Source organism: Toxorhynchites rutilus, chromosome 1 (genome assembly GCF_029784135.1).
Source record: "Toxorhynchites rutilus septentrionalis strain SRP chromosome 1, ASM2978413v1, whole genome shotgun sequence".
In the NCBI taxonomy this organism is placed as follows: Eukaryota; Metazoa; Arthropoda; class Insecta; order Diptera; family Culicidae; genus Toxorhynchites; species Toxorhynchites rutilus.
The window spans coordinates 114,188,133-114,216,040 of record NC_073744.1 but is presented as its reverse complement, the minus strand read 5'-3'; the positions used below and the strand labels follow the sequence as shown (position 1 = coordinate 114,216,040).

The following is a 27,908-nucleotide window of genomic DNA, read 5'->3' as shown; positions in this document are numbered from 1 at the left end:
CCGGTTGTACCACTGGCATAGATTGTTTATCAAAAGAACAAGTAAGGGCATTATCTAAACGCTAAATATTCCATGGCATGTCAAGAGAATTTCCAATCCGGGAAGGCACTTGAGCGATCGGGAATCGAACCCAATGCCTATATCAGCATTAGCCATGAATTTACAAGGGATTTCCCGCTTTACTAGATTCCCGAGAACGATCTACTAATGCGATCGCTTTCGAGTCCAGACAGCTGAGCAACCCCGAGCCTAATTCTAGCCGACACTTCAGGCCCAGTAACTCTCCCAAGGCATGTCAAGAGAATTTCCAACCCGGGAAGACCCTTGACCGATCAGGAATTGAACCTAATACCTATGTCAGTACCAGCCTTGAATTTACAAAGGAAATCCCGCTTTACTGGATACCCGACAACGATCTGTTAATCGTTTTCGAGACCAGACAGCTGAGCAAACTTAAGCCTAATTCCAGCCGATACTTCAGGCCCTTCATTCAACCTGGGGTATAATCGCGTCAATCTGAATCTGCAATGAGATCTGCCACAACACAGAAAGATCTCGTCAATCATCTGTCAAAAGGATAAATTTACAAGTATTCCGGTTGAGCTATCCCTAGCTTCTTTTCAGTTTCCACTTTCAATCCCTTGGAATGGATCGATCTTATTAAACAAAACAAAAACAAAGAAAAAAATCACTTTTGCCAATGTTCAATTTCAAATTTTACTATGCCGGTTCACGCGCGCGGTGCTCAAACTCTTGTAGACTTCACAATTATTTTTAAACTAATCTAATAACTAAAATTATTAAAAATTGAAGAAAAAAAAAATAATAAAAACAACATACCATCATCATCATAGTCTAAAGATAAAAAAAAACACACACACACATGCACCTACACCTCAAACAGTACTCTATTCATTATGTAATAATGATGACGGTCCCACTTTATTTTCCTACAACGATTTGAGCTGGACGAATTTTCTTTGATAACTATATATATATATGGATTTCTTTTATAATACAAACAAAACCAGTATATTAGTTAAGAGCATATACATAGATTGTCACTCGAAAGAGCAAGTAAAGGCATTATATGAACGCTAGATATTCCAAGGCATGTCAAGAGAATTTCCAATCCGGGAAGACCCTTGACCGATCAGGAATCGAACCTAATACCTATATCCATACCAGCTTTGAATTTACAAAGGAAATCCCGCTTTACTGGATACCCGACAACGATCTGTTAATCGTTTTCGAGACCAGACAGCTGAGCAAACCTAAGCCGAATTCCAGCCGATACTTCAGGCCCTTCATTCAAATTGGGGTATAATCGCTTCAATCAGAATCTGCAATGAGATCTGCCACAACACAGAAAGATCTCGTCAATCATCTGTAAAAAAAGAAAAATTTACAAGAATTCCGGTTGAGCTATCCCTAGCTTGTTCGCAATTTCCACTTTCAATCCCTTAGAATATGATTTTCTTAAAAACAGAATAATTTTTTTAGCCAATGCTCAATGTTAAGGTTCTCTATGCCGTTTCACGTGCACGATGCTCAAACTGTTGTAGACTACTCGAAATGTATAAAGTCTTGTATTGTCTTGTCTTGTATTATATCGATGCATGTCTCTTCCATACATTATAGTGTTTCGTAGGTAATTCGGCGTCATATTATTAGTCATTTTGTATATAAACGTGAGCGTGCAATATTTAATACGCTGACTGACTGACATCCATTGTAGGCATTCTAGCATGAATCTCCGCGGAGTTCGTCGATCACATCTCAATATCAGGCGCATAGCCTTGTTTTGCAACATTTGCATTCTTTGCATCTGTCTCTTATTTGCAAGAAATAGTACAGATGCACAATAATCAAAATGTGGAGCGATCAGCGCTTTGTAGATCGTTATTTTGCTTTCAAAAGTCAAGAAACGATTTCTTCTACAAAGCACTCCATATTTTTGAGCTGCCTTCTTTATAGTATAATTAATGTTCTCTTCAAAAAGCAGCGTTTCGTCTAGAATAACGCCAAGATATTTGATTGATGATACTCTTTCTACGGGTTGCCCATCTATACTTATACTTAGATTGCCACTATCAAGACTGCGTGTCGACACTACCATGTATTTCGTTTTACTTATATTTAATTTCAATTTTTTCCATTTTAACCAGTCATCTATGTTTTGTAGTTCAAGATTCATTTTTCTGTAACAGTCTTGCAATGTATCTGCCACAACAAATATCGCTGTGTCGTCAGCGAACAAATTCACGTCGCTGTCATTTAACACCTGTTTGATGTCATTGATATAAAGCAAGAAAAGTAACGGCCCCAGAACACTTCCTTGAGGCACACCCAGATTCACTGATCCCGCCGATGATTTACTGTCCCTATAAATAGTGATTTGTGTTCGCCCGCTTAAGTAGCTTTCAAACCACGTCAATACAGGCCCAGTTACATCATAACTGGAAAGTAGTTTTATCAATTTACACCGGTCTACTGTCTCGAAGGCCCTTTTCAAATCAATAAATACCGTCAAAATAACTTTCTTCTCCTCTATAGCCTGTTTCCATTTTAGAAGCAACAAATTAAGAGCCGTTTCACAAGAGTGGTTTTTCCTAAATCCAGACTGTTCATCTACCAGTATTTCATTTTCCGTTATATGTTCCAGAAGTTGATCTTTGACAACGAACAAGAGTTTTGAACTGCCACCACATTGATAGTATGTTGGGCCCCTTCTCAAGGTTTTCGGATGTGGGATGCTGATTGTTCCATTTGTAAAAACATGGCTAAACTGCCGACAAAATAAATCATAAATGCTACAAATTCTAGAGCCTCCTTTCTGTTTGTGAGTGTTATAAATGCTCCCTATGTGAGTGGAATAATACTGAGTTTTTCTCCTTTAAGTTTGTTCATGTTATCGTGGATAAAACCAAATGGAGGGTATTTCTTACATCAGGTTTTTTAGAATTGTATACCAAAATGGTAACAAAATATAGTATTACTGGAATCTATATGTGCATGTTTTTCAAAAGTTTAACAGTATAATATGTATTAAAAAAACGACAAGCGCTAATATAAGATACAAGATACACTAGTTCAAACTTTCCCATGGTTGAAACCGCTGTAGCCAACTTCCCGGTTGACAATTACAAGCCAGCATTATAATTGCAACATGACATTACAGAGTTGAGATGCAGGCGGTCTATCATTACGTTTAACGATTATGAGATAATCGTTTCCATATCGCATTATATAAGTAATATTTCACTCAATCTCAAGAAATTTCTCCATGCATTGATCTGAACCCGAATGTCACACACTGATTCGAAAAACAGACACTGCAAATAACGGAGGCTGCGTATTGGAAGCGCTAAACCGATTCGCAAAGCTCAACTTGGCGAATCATCGTAGCAAAACATAACATGAAAACATTTTTACGCAGACTGCGGGCGGCCTTCAGCCAGCAAAAACCATTTTGTTAATGAGATGGAAGGATGCCAATGCAAGGGGCATAAAATATTTTGCACGGTTCAAGTCACTAATGAAGCGAAGCGGTTTATTAAAAATAACTCAGTCGTTCAGACAACTTCATTCGTTCGATTTAAGTGCCCCATGTGCGAATGCAGTGCAGAGGCAGTGGCACGTGACTTTTTGGTTCGAATCGCTATGATGCAGCGTGCCATTTAACTGTTCGCGTGGAAGGTTAAGGCATTCAGAATGCTTACGTGATGATGCGTTTTTCTAGAGGAATGGAAATTCGTACCACTGGCATAGTCAAGATGCCAAATTTTGCCAGGAAGCATTGTTGTGTAGAAAACACGAGAATCTCGTAAAAGTTCTGTGACATTAACACTAAATCCACGCAATTCACTGATTGCGAGTTCCTTCACATCACTATTGCGTACTTCTCGATCGTAAAGCCACGGTAAACTCACAAACAATATCACGAACAACAAACCATAACAGAGTTTACGATAGCGCTTGTTTGTGCGACAGTAAAGTACGACGCTTATATTACTTGCGAAAACCAGTTACACGTTTGTGATTGCTAGACAGGCGGCACCTTTGTTTATTTATTTTCGGTAAGAAATGTACCACAATTAGCTTATCTTAAACAGTAAATTTATTGTCACCAATTTGAAATATTTCCGTCTTTCCTTCAAGAAAAAGTTCTCGCCACGTTCGATTCAAATTCATCGACAGAAGCTCGTGATTGAAGGCTATGTTAAAATACAACATTTTCCACTATCACGATATTCGTGACTGCGAAGTTTAGAAAAATAGTTTGTGTATAAAGCAAAATGTGGTGGTAGGTTTTCGTGAGAAATAAACATATTTTATTAAATTTACTAATGAATGAAAAATATTTTTTCCGCGTACAATTTGTATCCTATGTAATAGAGAATCAAGTTTCTCTTAAGTGGCGAATAAATTTCGAACGAGTATTGTGTCTAGCAATAATTTCATACTATGCCTAGAAAATACGGCAAACTTCTTCCCCCCCTAAATTAATTTTTTGATATGAATACTTTCGAAAGTTTACGTTTTCTTATTAAGTGAACGCTCGTGGGTTCAATCCCAAACCATTCATTGAGCGATTTTCGAATCGCTCTTTTTCAAAGCTAGGGGCAAACTTTGTGGAACAATTGACTTTTATATTCAGCCATTCCATGCCAAAGCGGTGTAGTGGTTCTCAGATTTCCATTAAAAGTGGTAGTTTTGTTCTTTTTCGCAAAATATTATACCCTTTTTTATTTTTTCGTTAGGGTGACTATTTCCATTTGAGTATGATCCGAAAAATCAACCTTTTCCCTTTTTCCTAAAAAATGACTTTTTTCAAAAATTCATAACTTTTGAACCACTGAACCGATTTGAATGATCGACATATTAAATTGAAATGAGCTTATTGAAAAATATTGAACTTGCTGAAAAAATGTATTTTATTTTCGTAATTTTTGATTGTAGTCGTTTTCTATTGTTTTCATGGCTTTGGACTAGAGAGGGCTATTTTTTATATTTTTTCTTGAAATCTTTTTTAGGATTTTTTACATAACATATCTCGACATCAGAGATGCTATATTTTGCGTTTTTTAGATACGATTTTTCAAAGTTTACCGGTGGTCCGCTTCAATTCATTGGCTTCAATTTGATATGTCGATCATCTAAATCGATTCAGTGGTTCAAAAGTTATGAATTTTTGAAAAAAGCCATTTTTTTGAAAAAGAGGAAAAATTTGATTTTTCGGACCACCTTGAAATGGAAATGGGCACCCTTAAAAAATACGGTTTTGCGAAAAAATAATGTTTTGTGATAAAGAACAAAATTACCATTTTTGACGAAAATCTGAGAACCACTATATCGGTTTGGAATGGAATGGCTGTATATAGAGAACACTAGCTGACTCGGCGAACTACATCTCGCCCATATTGGTTTTTTATGTTTACGTTTTCTTACTAAGCGAACGTTTGCGGATTCAATCGCAGAACTCTTCATTGATTGATTACCCTTTGACCCTTTACAATTTCCTTATACTATAAATATCCTAGTACTTTCACCAGAATATTATAATCTTAATCTTCTATATATATAAAAATGGATTTCTATCTGTCTGTCTGTCTGATTCTTATGGACTCAGAAACTACTGAACCAATCGACATGAAAACTGGTATGTAGGGGTTTTTGGAGTCGGGGAATGTTCTTATGATAGTTCGAGACCCCGCCTTCCTCTTTAAAGGGGAGACTGCCATACAAATGAAACACAAATTTCTGCATTACTCGAGAATTGATCAAGCAAATGAAACCAAATTAGGCATATGGGGGTTTTAGGGTGCAATAAATGATTCTATGGTGGTTAAAAACTCCACCTCCCTCTCTAAGGGGAAGCTGTCATACAGCCGAAGCATACAATTCTGCATAATTCCAGAACTAATCAAGCAAACGGAATCAAATTTGTCATGTGAAGGTTTTAGGGCAAGAAACAATTCTAAGGTGATTCAACACTCCTCCCACCTTTCTAAGAGGGGGCTGCCATAGAAATGAAACATAAATTTCTGCATAACTCGAGAACTAATCAAGCAAATGGGCCCAAGTTCGGCATAAGGGGGTTAATCAATAAATGTTTTTATGTTGGTTTGACACTCCTTTCCTCTCTCTAAAGAGGGGGAGAGTGGGTTGCTGAACAACTCGAGAACTAATCAAACTTAGCATATAGAGGTTTTAGGGATCGATGAACGTTTCTATGCTAGTTCGACAGTCCTCCCTCCTCTCTAAAGGAGAGCTCCCAAACAAATGAAACACAAATTTCTGCATAATTCGAGAACCAATCAAGCAAATTGAGCCATATTTGGCATGTGGGTGTCTTAGGGGGCACGAAACGTTTCTATGGTAATTCGATACACCTGCCTCCTCTCTGAGGGCATGGGGGCTGCCATACAAATGAAACACAAACTGCTGCATAACTCGAGAACCAATCAAGCAAATGGAGCCAAATTAGGGATGTGAGGGTTTTTGGATACGAGGAATGTTTCTATGATGGTATGACACCCCTTTCTCCTCTGGAAAGGAGAGGGGGTCTCATAAAAATAATGTAAATATTTCAACCAAACATATTCCAACCAAACATGACAATTGAAAATTTCGGAAAACTCTGAAGGAAAATGGTAAAATTCGAAAAAATTCGCATGTGTTCTACAATACATATTGACAAGCGTTGTTAGTCCATTTGATTTTTGCGGTAACGAAATTTATCTTCGTTCGAAAGTGGAAATAGATTGTAATGTGATAAACGATCCTATATCGGCTTCTACCTATATAAATAAAAAAAGATCGCCGAATGTGTTAAGAGCAAAACTCGAGGAAGGAATTGCCCGATTTAGGGCTGTCTTCATTCTATCATATTTTCTATGTCAAACATTTATTCTATGTAACGGAAAAACATGTTATTTCCAAGTGGATGAAAAATCTTGAACGAGTATTGTGTCTGAAAATAATCTAATATTATAATGTCGAGTTTTGGTAGAAGTACTAGAATGTTATAGTAAAAAATAATTTTAAACGGTAGATTAGAAGATCAATCAATGAACAGTTCTACGATTGGACCAATGAACTTGCGCTTAATGAGAAAACGTGGATGTGATAACGAAAAATTAATGTTGGGCGGGACGAAGTTTGCCGGGTCAGCTTGTATCATTATAATATAACATTATTTTCAGACACAGTTTTCGTTCAAGACTCTTCAATTACTTGCAAATAATATGTTTCTCTGTTACATGGAATCGGGGCCTTACAATTCCACTTCAATCGACACATTTCATGCAAACTCATGCAGGCTGAAAATAGTGCTACTCTCTCTTCACGCTCAATAAAGAGAATATCATTTCACCTTCGTATGATATCGTTTCATTTCGTATTCATTTCTTTCATTCGTAATCACACAAGAGCGAAATTATCAAAACGTCAAACGAAAATGAAAGTCGTATGAAAATGTCTTATATCGAATGAAAATGTCATAGAATGTTTTCAATGAATCGCAAACCATGAAATCATAGAACCGCTACAAATCAAGCAAGATAATTCTTTAAATTCTGTACGCTATCGTGTCATGGCAGAATGGAGATGATGATGGAGATGGTCAAGTCAATTTTTCCGACGAATCGTGGCGACGTGGCGATGGTGATGGACGACGAGACCTATCTCAACTTGGATGGCAACAACTGGCAGGGCCATTCGTATTTTACTTCCCCCGTGAAGGAAGTGAGCGCCAAATTGAAGTTTATTTAACACCAAGTTCCCTAAGAAGGTGGTGCTGTGGCTGACAATCAGCGAGAAGGGAATGTCAAAGCCGCTCTTCTTTAACTCCGGACTGGCCGTGAGCGGGTCAGGAAGGAGCCTACATGAATTTTTTCGTCTGCCATTGTGAATGTTCGGGTTAACTACCGGAAGGCCGCTCGCAAGGCATTTTTGGCAAGTAAGCTAATATAATTACCTTCCATGGGAAATTTATCAAACTTAGTTATCTATCTTAGTTTTTTATCACCATCCGAAAAAAGTCCATTTTTTAATGCAAACATCAATGCCACATATCGTAATACAATAACGGTGAATAACTTTTACCAAACGCCTTCATGACATGAAAAAATAGTCTCTGAACGAAAACTAAACGATATTCCTGTGTCAAACTGAACGATATTCCTGTGTCATAGTGAGTGCAATGCTTAATTAGATTTTTAGAACGCCAGTAAAATGTTTAGGGTTTGAATGCATTTACTCTCTCTGTTCGTCAAGAGCCAAGGAAGGATTTTTTTAACCTTCTGATACAAGAATTCTTACGCGGGAAACAACTTTTTGTATGGCTCGTAACACAAAGTCAAATCTTGGAGCGTAACGTAATTTGTGGATGGCTAGGCGGTTATTCACATATTACATAACAATATATAAGGGAGGGTGATTTGCAGTAACGTTTAGGTTACACCTAAGTACATATGTTTTTTTTTATTTCATTCATATTTAAATGAGAAGGAAGAGGGTGGTGGAGTGTTTAAATATTAAAATATTAAAATATTCGCATTATGTAATTTTTTATTGATCCCAAAATATTTATGACCACTAAAAAATTTTACAAAAAATATGAAAAAAACATTTGGTTTTCGTACGGTTCAATTTTGGCAACACTAAATATTCGGGCGTGTGGCCAAAATCGAACGGGGTCTGTAGTTTTCTCTCCACAAGGGCCCTTCTCAGGGCTAGAGACGGATGAACTGCAAAAGTTTAGAATCTCTATAAATCAAACAAGGAAGGAAGGAAGAAAATTTTTCCCTTCATTTGGTAGTCTTCGAAGCATTATCGTTGCCGGCGAGCGTCGAGCGAGAATGAATTGTGTTTCTCATTCAGTTCGTATTGTGTCATTTTAGTTTCCCCTTGAGCTGTGCGCGCGAACGAATAATTCACTCGCTGTGCATTTGACAGTGGCCCCGCTCCGATGTAACAAGGGGCTGTCCACATACCACGTGAACAACTTTAGGGGGGTAGGGGGTACGAAAATGTCCACGCTTGTCCACGGTGAGGGGGGTGGGGGTACAGATAATGTCCACGTAGACGCGTTAAACAAATATTTTTTAAAAGTACATTCAGATTTGTTTTCAATAATAAATAGAATCTATTCTGCATTTTCAAGAGTGTTGAAACTTTCCGCCCATTTTGAGTTCTCCATATTTATCCATAGAATGGTAATGTCGAATATTTTTCCATATCATCGAACTTCTTCACTGAAATATGTATTTTGAGTGAAACTTACATAAACGGTTAGCGATCAAGCTTCCATTGGTAGCGGAGGATCATCGTTTTCAACTTCTAAGCTACGTCATATTTGAGCATAAACAGAACTCTGTATTCTAGGTCCAGGTGTTCACGAGAGTAAATTTAACATGGCGAACTGCTGATACATTTTTATCCGCAAAATCCCATGTTGATAACTTGATGAAATGACCGGAATATTTGGAGGGTTTTTCAAATAATTTGCGAAAAATTAGCGAAAACGAGTGCTATCCAAATCTCTATAAAACCTGCTCAAAACAGAGTTCTGCACTTTTGTATTGAAAGAAGCAGATTCAGTCCATCTTTTCTCTCGTTCCTGAATACTTCCCGAATTTAGCGTCCATTTGGCGACATTATCGTTGATACAGCTGAGTTAGGTATGCTAACCACCGGAGAGCAGCTTTTTAACACATTGCGGAACGCTCACGAGATTTCTAGTTTTTCGTGTTCCGTTTGTTACGGATGGATCACGAAATAACCCGCGTTTTCTACACTTGAAGGTTAAATCTTTGGTTTGCTAAGAATCTAATGAGGCCTACCGATCCTTAATGTGTTAAGAATCACTTTGTCCTACCGAAAGAAAGATTGGGGTGCTACAAGTGAGATTGCCGTTTATCAGCATATGTTATTACGACATTTGTTTTTTTTACAAGAAGGTTTGAATACGGGGATGGACTACATATTCTGTACCTCGACCAAGAGGAAACTCTTATCAATACGATCAATGGCATGGTTGAAATCACAAGCGATAAGTCTTCCTGCTCTATATTTGTAATTGAGCTTGACAATTCTACGTTTTATGGAATTAGCCGTATTGAGAATATAATATTTTCATCAAATTGGAGCATTTTAGGCATTCAAAATATTGTTTTCTTTGTCCTAATTATCGTTTCAATATCTTAACTAGTATCTCGCATCCAAAGTTCAGTAAAGAAATATGCCTAAACCCATTGATTGTTTTTTATTCGAATGCTCTCGACACATTTTTTTTTGAATAGTACCTCGATTAGCTTCAATCAAAACAGTTTTCAATTGTGCAAAATCATTTCAGAAGTCTTCAGAAAAACTCTTTTCCATAGACACTCGTTTTTCGAAGATTTTCTGCAGGCGAATTACATTTCTTCAGATGTTATTTTATGTGTCCTTTAATTATAGATTATTGATTCCGCTGTGATTCTTCATTTTTCTTGATTGTGCAGTGTTTACAGTACATTGAAGTCATCGAAGAAATGTTTCTAATTTCAGTAGGATTATTTAGGGAGCAAATGTCGGATGGAATCAATAGTGTTTTCGTTTTTGCTTTGGAAACACCTTTAGAAAAGCAGATATGTATTTGTCGTTGGTTCTCTCGAATTTTCCCGAAAACGATTTTGAAGAAGTAGTATTTTGGGCTTAGGACCAGTTATTATAGTGGGATTATTACATAAATGATCAAATAGGTTTTCATACGTATTAGAACAAATGCGATGAAAAAGAATGATTTTTTGTTATAGTAACTTCAACCCACCATTTCATACAGTTGCCATAACCGAGCTTTTCCTGCAGCCAACGATTTCACCTATTTTCAAACACTAAGATATATTGGTAGAAAGAGCGTGATCAATACTACATGAATTGAATTTGGAACAAACTGAAGAGCGATACAAATAAGTTATATATTTGAAATAACTTTTCGGGTAATGTTAATGGAAAAATCAAAGAATAGAAAACAATTGCTACTACTAATAAAGTCTATTTGCATTATTTTTTTTTTTTTCAAAAAAGGTTATTTGTTTTAATATTATAATCAGAATAAAACGATTTCATTGTTGCAAGCCCCGAAAGTAAAACAATTTTCGTTGCATCGGAAGAACGATGTGCTACTTGAGTCGAGAATTGTCTAGTATAATTTTGCCTCACGACCACTCTGGAAGTCATCTGGATATTCAATGCAGATTGGTCGCTGGGAATTTGTTAATAAAACATATTTTCAATGCACTGGTGTAATCTTAACCGATATATGGAATTGAACGCGTCCTCTGAAAATCCTCCCAACGGTGACGGAAAAGGTTTTGTATTGCATTGACAACAGTCAAGCTGAGATACTGGAGCTGGAGAAAGTACAGTTAATAAGTTTTAGAACTTGTGTCTATTTCATATTTTGAATATATGATTTGTAGCGACGAATGAATCGGAAGATTTCTAGTCACCATCAACAAAAAAGAAAAATGTGATTTTTCTTGAATTGTTTTTTTATCATTGAAAAACACCAAATATAAAATAAGACTAATTTAAAATTGAATATAGGCACAATGCAATTATTTCCATTTTTTAAATTAAAATATATGAAAGAATGTCCACGTGGACAACAGGGGAGGGGTATAGTCAATGTCCATGCTTGTCCACGGAGGGGGAGGGGGGAGTCTAAAATCGTGCTTTTTCAGTCCACGTGGTATGTGGACAGCCCCCAATCTCCTATGAATTTGCGTTTCTCCTTGGCGTTTTTATGAGTTGTCTAAGATATAGGGAAGTGGTTAAGAAATGTGGAATAACGGTGGGTGTTGACGGAAAAAAAATACTCAATTACAGGTGGCCGAGTGTGTGTGTAACTAATGCGAAAAAGACCGCCGGGAGGGCAAAGAATATTCAAATGAAGAAACAAATTGCGACATATGACCAGTTCGTGTATTGTTCTTGCAAAGGCAACATAGGAGTGATGGAGTGAAAATGCAAAGCTATTTCACAGGACCACGCTATCCATATAGCTGCCAGTGCTGTTATACTGAAGCGTGATAATATTACACCTCATCATTAAATGATGTTGGAAACTGTTTTCTAAGAGGATAAAGAAGAACATGAACGAGAATATATCTTTCTTTGTCTGGGCCGTGTATTTGTCAAAAAGCTTTCAAATGCTTTCATTTAAATGTGTCTCCTGTTTCGCTCGCTCATATTGGCTCTAGCATATATATTATACAAATGATATACATGTATCGGGGAGTAGAACATTTTCTGTTATTTTTCAGCTCATTTAATGTAATAAATCCAGATGACATAACTTGTGCTAAAAATTAACTTTGGGTGTAGATATAAACTACGAATCTGGATCTTCGGCATCACCAACAATTACAATTACAATTAGAAATATAACATCTCTGTCGAAAAAGATATTCTTGCATTTCTGTTACAGCACTCAATTGATACAGGAGATTTGAGAGGCTTTAAGAAATTTCTACCAAAAAATCGATCAAAGTATATAAAGATTTTTTTTGGAGAAACATTTTCATAAACGTATTATGAAATTGTCAAAATCAATCAACCTTCTTTTGTCTGTATTATAGTGTCTTTCAACTAGTGATGAAACGAATAGTAAGCTTCGAGGCCGGATAGCCGGATATTCGGTTTTTTATTTGCGAAAAAGAAACTGTTAGAAACAGCATGTGTGCATGAACATAAATTATTACATTTTAGGTAGATAGGTCGACACATTTTTGCATAAAAATAATAAACAATGATGAAATTTTCCGTTTATAATCAATATCTTTCAATAGAGTATCAAGTTGTCTACAAGGAATATTGAACAGAATTTTTCTTTCTGATAATGATTTTTCTACCACAATGGTGAGATTTTTGTGGAATGTGTCTTCAGTTATGATAATCTGAAATATTCACTAAAAACATGCTACATGGCTTTTGGAACAATGCGTTTGGCTTCTGATATCGTTTGAAGAAATTACAAGAATTATAAGATCTAGCATTCCCCTATATATAGGAAGTAATGTCACATTTTGCTGCATAAAGAAGTATTTGGACTAAGACGAGACTGCACATGGAACACCGAACTAACCTCGCATGAAAGCATATTTAGCATTATATTAGGAAGCCATTTCAACTACTTGGCAAAAATCCAAATTACTTAATGCAACATTTCTGGACCAGATGATCATACCAGACTATTTAGAAGTTCTTGAAACTAAGCAAAAGAGACGAAACCTTACACGATCAGCTTATGACTGGCTTTCCAGACTGTTTCAACGAAATCGCAAACAAAAATGATAGTCAGTATCGAGTTCAGAGAGAATATTTCATTGCAAACGAAATCGACTGTTATGTGAAAACATTTCGAATCGATCACAATCACGATTCTTACATTTGGTGGCAATTCTAAGGAGTATATTCAATTGACAAGATTTGCTAGAAATAATGTTAATTAAATTTTGGAAAAAAAATCTGGAATTTCAGTAATCAAAAATTACTTTTAATTATGTATGAAGCTATTTGAGATATTTTGTTATTTTTGTCTTGTGTTAATAGCAAATATTGGCCGGATAGACCGGATACCGGATAACTACCGGATATCCGTTTCTTCGCTACTTTCAACACTTTTGGCTGGTTCGTCACTTTGATATTCTATTTCGGAAGAATGTCGGGAGTGAAAACTGAACTCGTGATCTTTAGCGTGAGAGGTATGGATGTTATCACTATGCTAGCTCGCCTCCCTATATCAATCAACCTTGAAAGAAAAATGATTATTGATCGACAACTCCATCCTCATATCATATCTTACCACCGGAATGAGGGCATCTAAGACATGCTTCCTAACATCCCATAAACGGTGAGCTCTTCGACTCCCATTAGTATTTCCAACGAGCAGATACTTTTCTGTTTTTCCTAACAAGAAAACTTACAATCTGCTAATTAGCTCGTAATCATACTTCAGTCGTTGAAATGTCACATAAACAATCATGATGCACGTCGAAAAATGTTAAGCGCGTTAAAAAGTACGCTAAGCGCACGTTCCCGCACGCCTCCAGCAAGTAATGATGTGTGAGCGATTCGTGTGTTTTGTCGAGTCAACGTGTTTTATCAGCTGCTCTCTCGATACAACCGTGCAAACTTCTCTGAGATCGGTTTGCTGCGGTTCGAATGACAAGTATTCTCATGTATCATATTATCAATTCAGTTCAAAAATTATTGTCATATCATTTTGAGGATTCTGTGCCGAAAGATCTGAGGACAATAAAGTTTCTTGTCTCGTGCATTGAAGTCTCTCTGACACGTGTGTATTCGAATGGAAATATTAATTCCAGTTCTCTTTCTCACTTGAACAGTTCTTCTACGTGATTTGCTAAGTCAGAATTCTCACTCTCTCTCTCTCTCTCTCTCTCTCTCTCTCTCTCGCACTTATCCACATGTCTCTAGCGTTTGAATATATCAGTCGGTTCGTATCGAACTAGTTTCTCAGTTACCGCCGTAGTTCCAATCGGTTCTGATCGAAGTGTGTTTTCCGATCGAAAAAGCCTAACCTCGCGAACAATGACCAAATTTAGTATTGACATACAAGAGCAGCCAAGGTTAGCACAAATTTGATTTATTTTGTTCTGCACAATAGCGAATTAGTGAGGCGTGAATTTAATTTAGTTGTGCCAGTCAATGCGGGGCTCTATTGACCGGGTTGCTGCTGATCGTAAAGCCATGATACACAGCGATATTACACACAACAGATCCTAGACGTTGTTTATCTCAGATGCTGTGCGGTAATCAGATGATTGCAAAATCACGAGATTTCAGCAGATGCGAAGCCGGGAGCGATGAATGCGATCAGCAGTGATGATGGTTGTGGTGCTTTTTAGATGGATTGTGATTTTCGTTTAACTGTCGTAATTCATATAAGCAGCTAATTGTAGAGCGACTGTATCTCCAAACAGAAAGAGGGGAACGCTTCCTACTTTGAATGCCACGTATGTCTTGTTGACGGTGGGTTTTAGTGAGTCTGGAAGAGTTTCCATCGACCGGTCCGTAAGTACAAAGGGTTATGTTACAGATAGCGTTCAGAGCGTTTAGTGAAGACAGATAACAAGGCAATGCTCATTAACGACGCATAATTTATTGCGGATCAATGTCTAAATCTAAATTTATTTATATTATTTATATTATTATAGTCTAAATTTATTGTGGTTACATCATACAAATCAAAAATTTTTAAAATCTATTCCAGCAAATCATGTATTATGGAACGCCCTAAGCTAATTAAGCTAATACAGGTCGGACTCGATTATATACATACTCGATTATATACAGACTCGATTATATTAGGCTGTCAAAAAAGTCCTGCGGTATTTTTTTTGAATTTTCATTTGTTCATAAAATTAGTTACAATCATCTGTTTTAAGTCAAATATGCGCCGTTTTGTTCGATGACTTGTTCCCAACGAGATGCCAACTTCATAATACCCCTGTTATAGAAGCTCGCTTCCTTATTGGCAAAAAACTCGGATAGCCAATTTTCACAGGCCTCTTTTGTGGCTAACTTCTGACTACCTAGCTCGTTCGCCATGGACAAAAACAGGTGGTAGTCACTTGGTGCAAGGTCCGGACTATACCGCGGATGCAAAAGAACCTCCCATCCGAGCTCCCGGAGCTTCTGGCGCGTCACCAAAGAAGTGTGTGGCCTGGCGTTGTCCTGATGGAAGACAATGCGGCCTCTGTTTATCAAAGATGGCCTCTTCTTCATGAGTGCTACCTTCAAGCGGTCCAGTTGTTGGCAGTACAGGTCCGAATTGAGCATTTGGCCATAGGGAAGCAGCTCATAATAGATTATTCCTTGACAATCCCACCAAACACACAGCAGAACCTTCCTGGCCGTTAATGAGGGCTTGGCCACCGTCTGAGCCGCTTCAGCGGGCTTCGACCACGACCGTTTGCGCTTCACGTTGTCGTTAGTGACCCACTTTTCATCGCCAGTCACCATCCGCTTCAGAAACGGGTCGATTTTGTTGCGATTCAGCAGCGATTCACAGGCGTCGATACGGTCAAAGATGTTTTTTTGCGTCAACGTGTGTGGCACCCATACATCGAGCTTCTTTGTGAATCCAAGCTTCTTCAAACGGTTAATAACGGTTTGATGACTTATCCCCAGCTCTTGGCCGATGCTACGGCTGCTACTATGCCGGTCTTTCTCGGCTAATTCAGCGATTTTGTCGCAATTTTCGACGACAGGCCTTCCGGAGCGTGGCACATCTTCGACGACCTCTACACCAGAACGAAAACGTCGAAACCATCGTTGTGCGGTGGAAATGGAAACTGTATCGGGTCCATAAACTGCACAAATTTTATTGGCAGCTTGAGATGCATTTTTGCCTTTGTCATAGTAGTACTGTAAAATATGTCGGATTTTCTCTTTATTTTGCTCCATATTGCGACACTATAACTCACTAACGACTTAACCAAACAAAACACTGTCAAGTACTATATTATAGCGCGCAAAAATACCTTTCCAACAAGCTATAGTATGACTCGATACAATGAATACAACTAGAACTACGCGCTTACAACGACACCTCGCGGAAATACCGCAGGACTTTTTTGACAGCCTAATATGTGATTCGATAATATACAATTTTGGACATACAGTTTGGGAAAAAATATATTTTTTATGTTTCAAATATGACTTGTTTCAAGAAGAAATGTAACCTTTCAACGTTAAGGTGTAATCTAAGTGGCTATTACATGTACAGTGGCCTAAAAATCGTGATTTTTTAATATTTTGCTTGAATTTTCACCAGGAATGGTTTATATCGATATTACAGCCAAAATAAGAAATGTAGAAGTTAGGTGTCAAAAAACAAATTGTGGAGCGGATAGAAAGCTTCAATTTAATTGATAGAAACAATCTACAGGGTGCAGCAGCATAACTTCCTTTTTTCAAAACTCAATAAAAACTATTGTATGCATCTGAAAATATTTATTTATTTTTTATATTGTAGGTACATGTCTAAAGTTTTTATTTACATTGTTTTGAAGATAAAATCTTCTAGGTGACGTCCCCCATTCTCCATACATTGAGTAAACCGATTTCTGGCGTTTGTCATGCCTCTTGTTAGCATAGCAGGTGTTATGTTGGCAATTTCTTTTTGGATGTTGGTCTTCAAATCTTGTAGGATTCTTGGACGGTTCATAAACACGGGATTTCAAAAAACCCCATAGAAAAAAATCACAAGGGGACAGATCGGGAGAGCCATTCCAAATCGTCTCTAATTGAGAAAAGGCGCTCTGAAAAGTGTTCCCTTAAAACAGCCATCGATGCTCTTGAAGTGTGTGCTATTGCACCGTCTTGTTGGAACCAAGTGTCCCCCAAATCCAAATTTTATAGCCGTGGGAAAACAAATTTGTAGCATGTTTACATACCGGTTCGAATTCACTGTCACTGTAACCTCATTTTCCTCAAAAAACCAGGGACCAATAATTCCAGCTGAGGAAATTGCACACCATACTGTGACTTTGGGTGAATGCAAAGGCTTTTGATGCAATTCTCGGGGGTTAGTGTCAGCCCAGTAGCGCATGTTTTGTTTGTTAACCGACCCACACAAATGAAAATGGGCTTCATCGTAATAACCGAACATCCGCTTGAAAAGTAAACCTCAACGGCAAAGGCACGCTCCTCACTATTCCAACGCATGATGGGGACTGAACCATGAACGTGTCGGAACAAAACTTTACAGTATCCCCTCTTGAACGAGACCACTAGCGCTCCGCTATGACATCAACTAACTGAGTGGCGCGCATTTTAAAAAAGGAAGTTATGCTGCCGCACCCTGTAGTTTAATATAAATTTTCAGGATGAAATTAATAATAACACATGAAAATTTATTAACTTTTAAGTTTTTCACTTCCAAAATGTTATTTCAATCCACTATTTTAGATGTTCCACTACTATATCCTGTACTAAATTTTCTCATCTTTCAAATGAAAGCAACAACATCGTGGTCTTCGGTAGCGTACTTTATAATATAGAGCAAGTTTGAGGCAACAGAGTCCGTAACAAAAAAGGTTCTATAACTCTGTCATTGTTGAAATTCGAACATATGCGTAGAAAGATTTTTTTCATCAAATATGATCGTCTATTACCTCCTGAGAGAATCTGGATAAATTTATTTTTTTCATGAGAGAAAGCTGTTTTCCAACTTTAAGGGGATGAATTAAAAATCAAGTTCCTCTTTTATATATTCAAAAAACCAAAAATACATGAAAAAAAATAAAAATAATTTTTTTTTTGATCGATTATATACAGTGAAAAGAAATCAGAAACTGTATATAATCGAGGCCGCGCTGTATAAGTAAATCAAGTCAAATGTGCTTAGGCGTGACCACAGTTCAAAAGCTAATACCGGTTTCATAGAACTATGTCTAATTAGGCATACAAATAAAAAAATAGGAAGCGATCAATCTCCGGCAATCGTCTATTGTAATCGGATAGAGCTTGAGCTTGGGTACACTGTACAATTCGTAGTTGCTCTCCGTGATTGACCTGAACCAACCAAATTGCACAAAGAACACACAGAATGACGCTTGGGACTAGCAAATCATTCTCGTTGTGCAATTTTCGGTAATTCGAAAGCCAGAAGGGTCGCCTCTAAAACGTGGTTCCCTAGCGAAAACCATGGGAGATATAGTTGTTAATGGGAAGAGGATAGTCTATTGTAATCGGATAGAAGCATCAAACGTTGCTCAATTTTATTTTGTTCAGACGCAGACATAAAACCCCGCTTAAAACATGGGATATTTTTATGAAGAAATAACATCATCTTTGTTTCTTGCAATGATTATGGTGTATAGAAGATTCTGTTCACAACAGTGAGAACAATAAATCCTTTTTACGGTTGTCGCTTTTTTCGTCAAAGAAATTTTCCTTCGACTTGCACTGCGGTCACGCGTATTCTAGAGCTTGCCCCTCGGAATACATTCAAGGCGTGTTATTTGGCTTAAGAAATCTCAACTAAGTATTAATAAATGACGCTAGTTAATGCATACGTTGAGACGGCAAAAGTTTCGCAGGGAACGTTAACGCCATTCAAGAAGAAGAATCTACAGTTGCGTGATTAAACGAACTTCGTGAATCAGAAGTGAAAGTGACGTGGTCTTCATTATAACCCTGTTGGTTGGAAAATGGTTAAATGCGATAATTGTTTCTCACGATTTCTGAATTGATTTTGCATCCTCATTTATAACATTAAATGAGATCACAAATGACAGAAATGCGCTACCCTCTCATACTGATACAGCATTTATTCGAGCGAGAGGCGAGCCCCCAAGCGAAAAGGATACAGGTTCACGTTGTTTATGCTCTCTTTTTTACTCTCAAAAAACACTTTCAATGTTCACTTTTAAGATCCAAGTTCATTCTATAATGTGGTGTAATATTATCACGCATTTGTGTAACAGCACCAGTGGTTCTGTGGATAGCGTTGTTGTTTAAAACAGCTTTACATTCCAGTCGATCTTGGTTCAATCCCTGCATGGCACCATCTGGTCTAAGAGAATAAGAAGTCTGCTCCATACATACAAACATTTTAACATTCCTGAGAAAGGTGCTCTTATTTGTACATTTCACCTTCAGTGCAAAGCATTTTTATGTCAATTTTTATATATATTAGCAGCCAACGCACCTTGCAGGCATTCAATATCCTTATACCGATTGCCTTCACAAGTCTATGTGATAGCGTGTTTTCAAATCAGGGCGCAAACCAAGACCAAGGAATGAAACCCTTTTTCATCTTGAAGTAATTTCAATCATCAAAATTTTTTTTCATTAAACTAGAAGATTGGCCCGTGGGTCTGCTATGTCTCCTCTCGGCAATAATCACTTCTACTGACGTTGGCTGATGCTGACATTTTTTGTGCGATGCTCATAACTTACCAAACAAAATATTTTAACATTTTTGGGATCGATAGACTTTGAAAGAAATTTTTCCTCTTATGGAAATATATTTAATAGGGGGATATATTTTCAGTTTGAATGACAGTTTTTTGTCATTTTTTCCTGTTTAATCATTTGCTGCATTTTATTTCTCTGATACAAAAACACATATTACAGCGCAAGAAAATCCATTTTTTTTATCGTCGTAGATTTTTTGTTTAATCGTCAAATAGTTTTACTTATGAACAAGAATGAAACAAAAACATATTCAAGCTCTTCTTTATTGCACTGCTCCGGTATTTTCGTTTTCTTTTTTGTTGCTTCATTTGTTTAGAAGTACATTTTAACTCGAAAACGTTCAAGATATGTATAAGATTGTGATCATATAATGATTTATAGTTCCTTTTAACGTACGTCCTATATGATTCAATGGTTATTTTGGCAACAATTATATCATACAACTTTCGACCGCTTGGTTTCAAACTGGTAGTGGAACTGCACACTAGTCACCAAGGCTTGACAATTTTAAAACTAAAAGATGAAAATGACTTACTTACATCTTATTTTCTTTCCAGCCAGATTCAATTTCGATTGTGTATTCTATACGCATACTGGAGCGTCAATTCTTCAATTTCGTTCTTTTCTGCTTTCGTTTCCTTTGAATTTGAAGCAGGCGCTTTCACTTGACGATTGAAACTGCTCAAATAGTCACCATCATACGACTATTTTTGGAGACGTATGCGCTGCGTCATTAATGAACATCATAGAATGAACATTCAATCGACAGTCAAACTAAAAAATATGTGACACCTCAAATTTTTTTATTCATTTGACGGTCATCGTTCCATCATCAAACAATAGTGTTCACGGGGAGTATTCACGTTCATTCAACACATTTGTAGATTGAGGGAGAGTTTGAGAGCTTGAAGTTTGCTTTGATATGAAAAATTCGTGTAAGTACCGTCAGCTGGTCATTAAATTACCATCGAAGACTTCTTGCTAAACTACTAAACTAGGGGACTATTGAACAAAATAGTATGGACAAATGATCATTCTTTGCGTGACATAAATATTGAACGGAGCATAAGAAGTGATTTTTCGTTAGATTTGTTCACAATTCTGCAGATTTATACTGATTTGACATGTTTGATTTGCCACTAATTTGTAATGAAATTATTCAGGCATTGTTACTTGTGAACTGATTGTCCATCGTCTATGGAAGAACAGGCATTCAAATCATTGGCAATCTTATGACATTCAAACAGAAATCAATTGAGCCAGAATCGAAGTACAGTTATGACTACAAACGAGAGAATGAATATAGCATATTTTCACTGCTTTTCTCTGTATGTTTGATAGAAAGAGAGAATATATGAACATTTAACTGATGGTCGCCTACGCGACTGCGCATTCATCTCTGATGTGACTATTATAACTTTCGCGCAAGAGAGATTATTCGAATTTAAGACACTTTCGTTTTTATTCAACGATTTGATAACAGTGTGAGGAATAAAATAAATGGACATGAAGCGAAACGAGACTGTAGAGAGCAGCACTTCTATTAGTGACTCGCCGAAACATGTGCCCTTTCCCATTCATGTTTACATCGATGAATTTGTTCTTCCTTCATGTCTCGTGTAACAGTGTTTGCATGGATAACTGAGTTTTACCCGAGCTATTTCAAGGAACGGTGGAAATTTGGGCAATTTAAATTTTCGTTAAAAGTGGTAATTTTGTCCTTTATCGCAAAACATTAGACCCGTACTTTTTTTTTTAATAAGATTTGAATAGGAATAGGATCCCATTTCCAATTTAGGGTGTACCGAAAAATTATTTTTCCCCTTTTATTCAAAAATGACTTTTTGCAAAAATTCATAACATTTTAACTACTGAACCGATTTAGATGATCGATATATTAAATTCGAGCCAATGAGCTAACCTTCTTTGAAAACATATCACACTTGTGGGAAGATTGGATTCTCGTTGCATAGGTCTAGTCTAGTCACACAAGAATATTGAATGAAGACTTAAGACAGTATTCTTGTTTAGAAATTTGAAAAAAAAAATTTTTTTCCTTTATATTTCTGTAGTTTAGGCATTCAAGAATATACTCAAGATAGAACTCATCGAAAGTCCTATTATTTACCAAGTTAGAGCCATATTAGTGATGCGGTATCTAACCTGGTACGGCCATAACAATGAATTTCAAACACGTTTTTCTCGAAACTAGTTTTTTCAAACTGCCGTACACGATATCTCAATTTCAACTGAACCGAATTATGTCGAATTTATATGAATACAATCTGCATGCATTTCTCTATCGCATGAACTTCTAAAAAATGATATTTTTTAAAATTTAATTTTTTTTTTAAATCGGGAAATGCAAGAAAAACGTTTTAAACCGCATTTTGTTTTCCAAACGGCCTTCATTTTGTCAAAAGATGTTTTTGAATTGTCCGAGGTTCATGCGATAGCGGCATTTTTTTCAGCGGCAATTGAAACATATAAAATTTGCACAATAATAACTCTAAAACGATAAATAACACCTCTCTGATATTTTCGGATATTTTATGTTAAAAAACTTCAGCTTTCCAGAAAAAATATATTTATTTTATTTTTTATCTGTATTATAGTGACATTCAACTCATTTGGCTGGTTCGTCACTTTTTACTTCCATTTTTGGAAGAATGTCGGGAGTGAGAATTGAACTCGTGACCTTTAGCGTGAGAGGCATGGATGTTACCAGTACGCCAGATCGCCTCCAGAAAAAATATAATAATATATAGCGCCCTCAATCTTTGACCGAAAAAATTATGAAAAACTAACTCAATCAATAATTATAAGAACGAAAATCTAAATTTTCCGCAAAAGCAAAGAAAACTAACTCATAAGTTTCAATTTGATATGTCGATCATCTAAATAGATTCAGTGGTTCAAAAGTTATGAATTTTTGAAAAAAGTAATTTTCGGGAAAAAGTGGAAAACATATTTTTTGGACCACCATAAAATGAAAATGGGAACCCTAATAAAAAAATTCAAAAAATACGGGTCTAATCTTTTGAAGAAAATCTGAGAACAACTATATCAGTTTGGCATGGAATGTCTGTATATATAAATGGATTTCTGTCTGTCTTTCTGTCTGATTCTTATAGATGCGGAAATTACTGAACCGATCATTGTGAAAATTAGTATGTAGGGATTTTTGGGGCCGGGAAAGGTTCTTATAATAATTCGAGACCCCTCCCCCCTTTCTAAGGAGGGCAACCATAAAACACAAATTTCTGCATAACTCGAGAGCTTCTCAAGCAAATGGAGCCAATTCTGACATATGGAGGTTTGAGACGGCATGAAACGTTTCTATTTCTATGCCGAAAAACACGCCCACAATATATTCTGAAGTGGCAGGCTCCAGAATACGCGTGATTACAGTGCAAGTAGGAATAAATTTCTTTGACGAAATATCCCGGCCAGAACGGAAGTCGAACCCGAACCCCCGGCATGAAAATGTATAATGCACAACACATTTTAAAGGTGATACTTATTTGTATTATTTGTATTATGAGTTTCATTTGCTTGATTAGTTCCCGAGTAATGTAGAAATTTGTGTTTAATTTGTCATATATATATATATATATATATATATATATATATATATATATATATATATATATATATATATATATATATATATATATATATATATATATATATATATATATATATATATATATATATATATATATATATATATATATATATATATATATATATATATATATATATGTATAGATTTTATATTATATCATTTTTAATTATACTTTGAAGTTCAATTAATGTAATGTATGATGATGTCGAAAGTGTTCTAAATATTTATTCTGAGTGGACTGTTCTAAACAAGCGTTCAAGTTTGATTGCAGTATCAAATGTACTGAATCAGGTTAGCCTCTTTAAGGAAATCCAGAGTGTCTCCTTTTTTCCGTGTGTCGTTCTGCAAAAGCACATCTAGGCCACCGGTTAAGCCGTACCTCCCTCGAAGGTCCGTAGTTCGCATGCATTCCGTTAGAATATGCCCCACTGTCAGGCGGGTGCCGCAACAGGTAGGGGGCTCTTCTTTCTTTGCTAGGAAATTATAAGTCAACCACGTATGCCCGGTGCGAAGACGCGAGAGAATTCGTTGTTCATACATGTTGGCTCTGTCCTTCCATTTGTCGGTTGATGCTTTGATTCTACGAAACTGCAGGTCCCTTTCACGATTCTATTCCGCCTCCCAAGTGAGGAGAATGGAAAAGTGGGGACTCTCATGCTAGTCTTAGCATTACCGCCGAGTATTCCAATGGCTGAGGCGTCATCGGTGACGGACCCGTCAGTATAGACAATGCGTTTGTTAGCAAAGTCAGTACGAACGAGGCCCTTCGCCACCGCTTGTACCTTCTGGGAGTTATCCCCAGCCCTAACGAACCGTTTTATCCTCCAGCTGATGCTGGGAGGAACGGCATCGACTTAACCGCATGGGGCGAGGCAGTATCTCCCTCGTGGACCATTCTCTGCACACATACCATCTTGAAAGGTGGTTCACCTATTTCAGCTAGTAGACTCTTAATAGGACTACTGTAAAACGCACCCGTGATTATGCGAATTCCGCTGTTATAGGCTGATTCCAGCATTTTAAAATATTTATCCGCTTTGCTAGCGAGGATGATACCGTACACTAGTCGACGGATTATCCAGCTTTTGAAAATATTCAAAAGGGAGAAAAAAAAATTAAAAAATACAGGTCTAATTTTTTTGCGATAAGGAACAAAACTTCCACTTTTCACGAAAATCTGAAAACCATTATATCGGTTTGACATGGAATGGCTGAAGAACAAATCACTGCTATAAGTCTTTCATAATGGGTCTTTCAGTCGGGCTTCCAAAGTGTTTTAAAGATTCTCGAAATTGTTGATTCACAATTTAAAAGTTGCAAAGGACAACAATCTGGAGACATTCGTTCATGATCCATTCATGATAATATTATTGTTCTTTTTGATTTTTTTTTCTGTGTCACATTTAACATTTTCAAGACCGCTCAAGTTTTCTCGTGTTTCGCGTTCCGTCTATTACGGATGGATCACGAAATAACCCGTGTTTTCTACACTTGATGGTTAAATCCTTGGTGTGCCAAGAATCTAACAAGGCCTACCGAAGGCTCGCCTCCGTTTTATCCACACATTCCACATTCCTGGAATCCGAACAAATGAAGCGTACAAGTTTGCCCCAAAACGTGCGGTCCCAGACGTATATCTTACAGATTTCTTTGCGGTCCTTAATGTGTTAAGTGATCTCACCTAACAATGCAGCTTTGATTAGACACCAATTCTGTGTAGTTGTCTCGGCCGTATTTTGGCCACAATGTTTTGTTTGTCGTTTCCGTCCAATGTTTTTAGTTGTAGATCCTGCTTTTTCATCCTCCTAGAAAAACACGCCCTAGATGCCAATGAACTGCGATGTTTCGAGTCTCTAAAAATAAACAACTAAACCAGGAGAACACAGTATTACTCGTGTCGGTTGTCGCTCAATGTATTCAATGAATTCGTCTAGTTAATGCTTTCTGTGCTTTCACCTGAGAAAAGGATCGACAGAAGTATGTGCTAATTCGAGACCGAATTGTGTTGTGCCAATAAGATTTCTGTGTTTCTCAAAATTTTTTCAAGAAATCGTTCGTCAAACGGTCAAAGTGTAAACTCGTCCTATGTATTGTTAAAACAAAAAGTAACAGTGTTTTTGGGTTTGTCGGTGAAACAACTCTATCGTACACACATACACCACACAACACCTCATGTAAAAGATCAGATCATCTGCCTCATTGTCCTGGCCATTAGTGGAACGAGTTCGGTGTGGCTTTTACCATGTACGTATTCACAATCATATCATATAGTGCGTGTTGTATAAATAGTTCACCCCGATAAACACCAAGCGTTCAATGAACCAATTTCAGAATAAATATCAACAAACGAAAGCTGCTGCTTATATCGGCGCTAGCAACTATCGTAATAGTAGCAGTCGTTCTAGGACTGTATTATGGACTTAAAGGTGGCAGCGATGGACTGCACGAGGAAGCGAGGATACTTACCGGGGGAGCTGTCACTTCCAATGGTGCTGAATGTGCAGCGATAGGGGCCGATATTCTTCGGCAGAATGGTTCCGCGGCAGATGCGGCGATAGCGGTGCTGCTTTGCGACGGCGTTACTTGTCCTCAGAGCGCTGGGATTGGAGGGGGCTTTCTGCTTACCATCTACGATCGTGCTTCGAGATCTGTTCGGACGCTGGATGCCCGCGAAACTGCTCCCGCTAAGGCTACGCAGAACATGTACGTTGATAACCAACATGCGGCCGTCGAAGGAGGTTTGGCCGTTGCGGTTCCGGGAGAGATCAAGGGCTACTGGGAACTGCATCAGAAGTACGGTAAATTGGATTGGAAAACGCTGTTACAACCAACGATTGATCTTTGTCGCGATGGTCATCTCGTCACGGGATATTTGGAACGTATTATCCGACCACGTCAGGAGAAAATATACAGTATTCCCTCGCTACGCGAGGTCTTCATAAACCCGGTAACGAATCAAACCTGGAAAGAGGGCGATCGCATCAAGAGATTAGTACTAGCGGAGAGTTTGGAAGTAATTGCTAATGAAGGCGCAGATGCTCTGTACAGTCCTAGTGGTACACTTCTTCCGAAGTTAATGCGAGATCTTAGAGAATTTGAAAGTATTATTACGGAGCAAGATTTCTACAATTATAAGTACGTGAACATTCGCGAAAAAAAGTGTTTGGATTTTTAATCAATCATCTTGTTTTTTGTAGACCTCGTTGGCTACCGGCGGTGCACACCGAGCTGAAAGATGGCTCGAACGTGTATTTGATGCCATTACCGGGCAGTGGTAACGTGCTGAGTTATATGCTTAACATTCTAGACGGCTATGATGATTTGACGTTCAACGATTCTCTCACGTGGCACAAAATCGTTGAGAGCATGAAACATGGATATGGTCTGCGTACGCAGCTCGGCGATCCATCTTTCGTCCCAGGGATAGAAAGAACCCTTCGAAAGCTGTCGAATAAGAATTACGCTGCATTTATTCGTGACAGTATTCTAGATAATCAAACATTTTCCGCCTTCGAAGATTACGGCGCTATATTTTCTAGCGAAGAAGACCATGGAACGGCACACGTATCCGTTCTGGCACCCAATGGAGACGCGGTGTCCGCCACGAGTACCATTAATTATGTGTAAATTTGAGATAATTGTTTGTGCATTTTGCAGTTTATGATTTCAATTATTTTTAGCTTGGGAGCAATGATCCGGTCGCAATCAACCGGAATCATACTGAACAACGAAATGGATGACTTCTCCACTCCAGGCCTGATCAATTCATACGGGCTGCGAGCGTCTCCATCGAACTATATTGCACCCGGGAAGCGGCCACTCTCCTCTATGGTCCCCACCGTCATAACCGACCGGCACGGCAACGCTCGGATAGTGGCGGGAAGTGCGGGTGGATCGAGAATCACCAGCGCGACGTTTTTACTTATCTTGCGACATTTGTACTTTGGGGAGGATCTGGAGACCATCATCAAAAACCAGCGAATCCATCACCAGCTAGCGCCGATGCATGCGGAGTACGAAAGTGGATTCAACCAGGAAGTTGTCGATGGACTGCGAGCACGCGGTCACACAATGGTTGAAGCATCTTCCGATTCCGGGTTTGCTGCCATCACTGCGATTATTCGAGATCGCAGCAATAAGCTGTCCGCCACGTACGATCCGAGGCGCGCGGGAAGTATAGAGATTCTGGACTAGCGATAATGTTAAGAAGCAAATAACAATGCCAACCAAAGTTGCTGTGGGTTTTTTTAAATTTGTACAATTAAGTTGTATATAGCTA

At 37.7% G+C, this 27,908-nt stretch overlaps 1 protein-coding gene across 1 annotated transcript in view; it reads left to right on the top strand.

Moving 5' to 3' along the window:
- Positions 1–27,908, top strand: part of LOC129761401 (scoloptoxin SSD14-like) — a 103,719-nt gene that overhangs the window by 55,866 nt on the left and 19,945 nt on the right. The window contains exons 2-3 of the mRNA XM_055759123.1: positions 25,961–26,764; positions 26,827–27,252. Of these exons, the coding sequence (XP_055615098.1) occupies positions 25,961–26,764; positions 26,827–27,252 (1,230 nt within the window). The remainder of the gene's footprint in view (positions 1–25,960; positions 26,765–26,826; positions 27,253–27,908) is intronic.